This window comes from Tupaia chinensis, unplaced genomic scaffold (genome assembly GCF_000334495.1).
Source record: "Tupaia chinensis unplaced genomic scaffold, TupChi_1.0 Scaffold144165_1, whole genome shotgun sequence".
NCBI lineage: Eukaryota > Metazoa > Chordata > Mammalia > Scandentia > Tupaiidae > Tupaia > Tupaia belangeri.
Window position 1 is genome coordinate 253,471 of NW_006204021.1, and position 362 is coordinate 253,832.

Genomic DNA, 362 nt, shown 5'->3' on the forward strand with positions numbered 1-362 from the left:
TCCCAGTACCCTGTGCCCACTTATCTGGTTTCACCATACTCTCTTACATCAACTGGGGTGAAGGGGACAGTGCAATGGCTCTGGATTGAACTCATTAGCCATGTCTTGTCATACTTTTCCCCATGAGGAATCTAAGGGCAAAAAGAAAGGATGGTAGAGAAAAAAGACAACATGGAATTAAGACTCAACCAAGTGGGGACCAGCAGTTAGTGTAATGGCTATGTTGCTGGACTCCCATGTAGTCGACTGCGGTTCGAGTCCCAGACTCAGTGGCTTAAACTCACGCCAGGCACCTGTGCGTGCATGCCCAAGATCCCGAGAGGAGAATGGAGGAGAAGGGATTGTGGCGTGGCCATCCCCCC

At 50.6% G+C, this 362-nt stretch overlaps 1 protein-coding gene across 1 annotated transcript in view; it reads right to left on the reverse strand.

Moving 5' to 3' along the window:
• Positions 1-362, reverse strand: part of LOC102490457 (nuclear RNA export factor 2-like) — a 62,518-nt gene that overhangs the window by 41,337 nt on the left and 20,819 nt on the right. Inside the window, 1 exon segment of the mRNA XM_014583199.1 lies at positions 48-131. Within this exon segment, the coding sequence (XP_014438685.1) occupies positions 48-131 (84 nt within the window).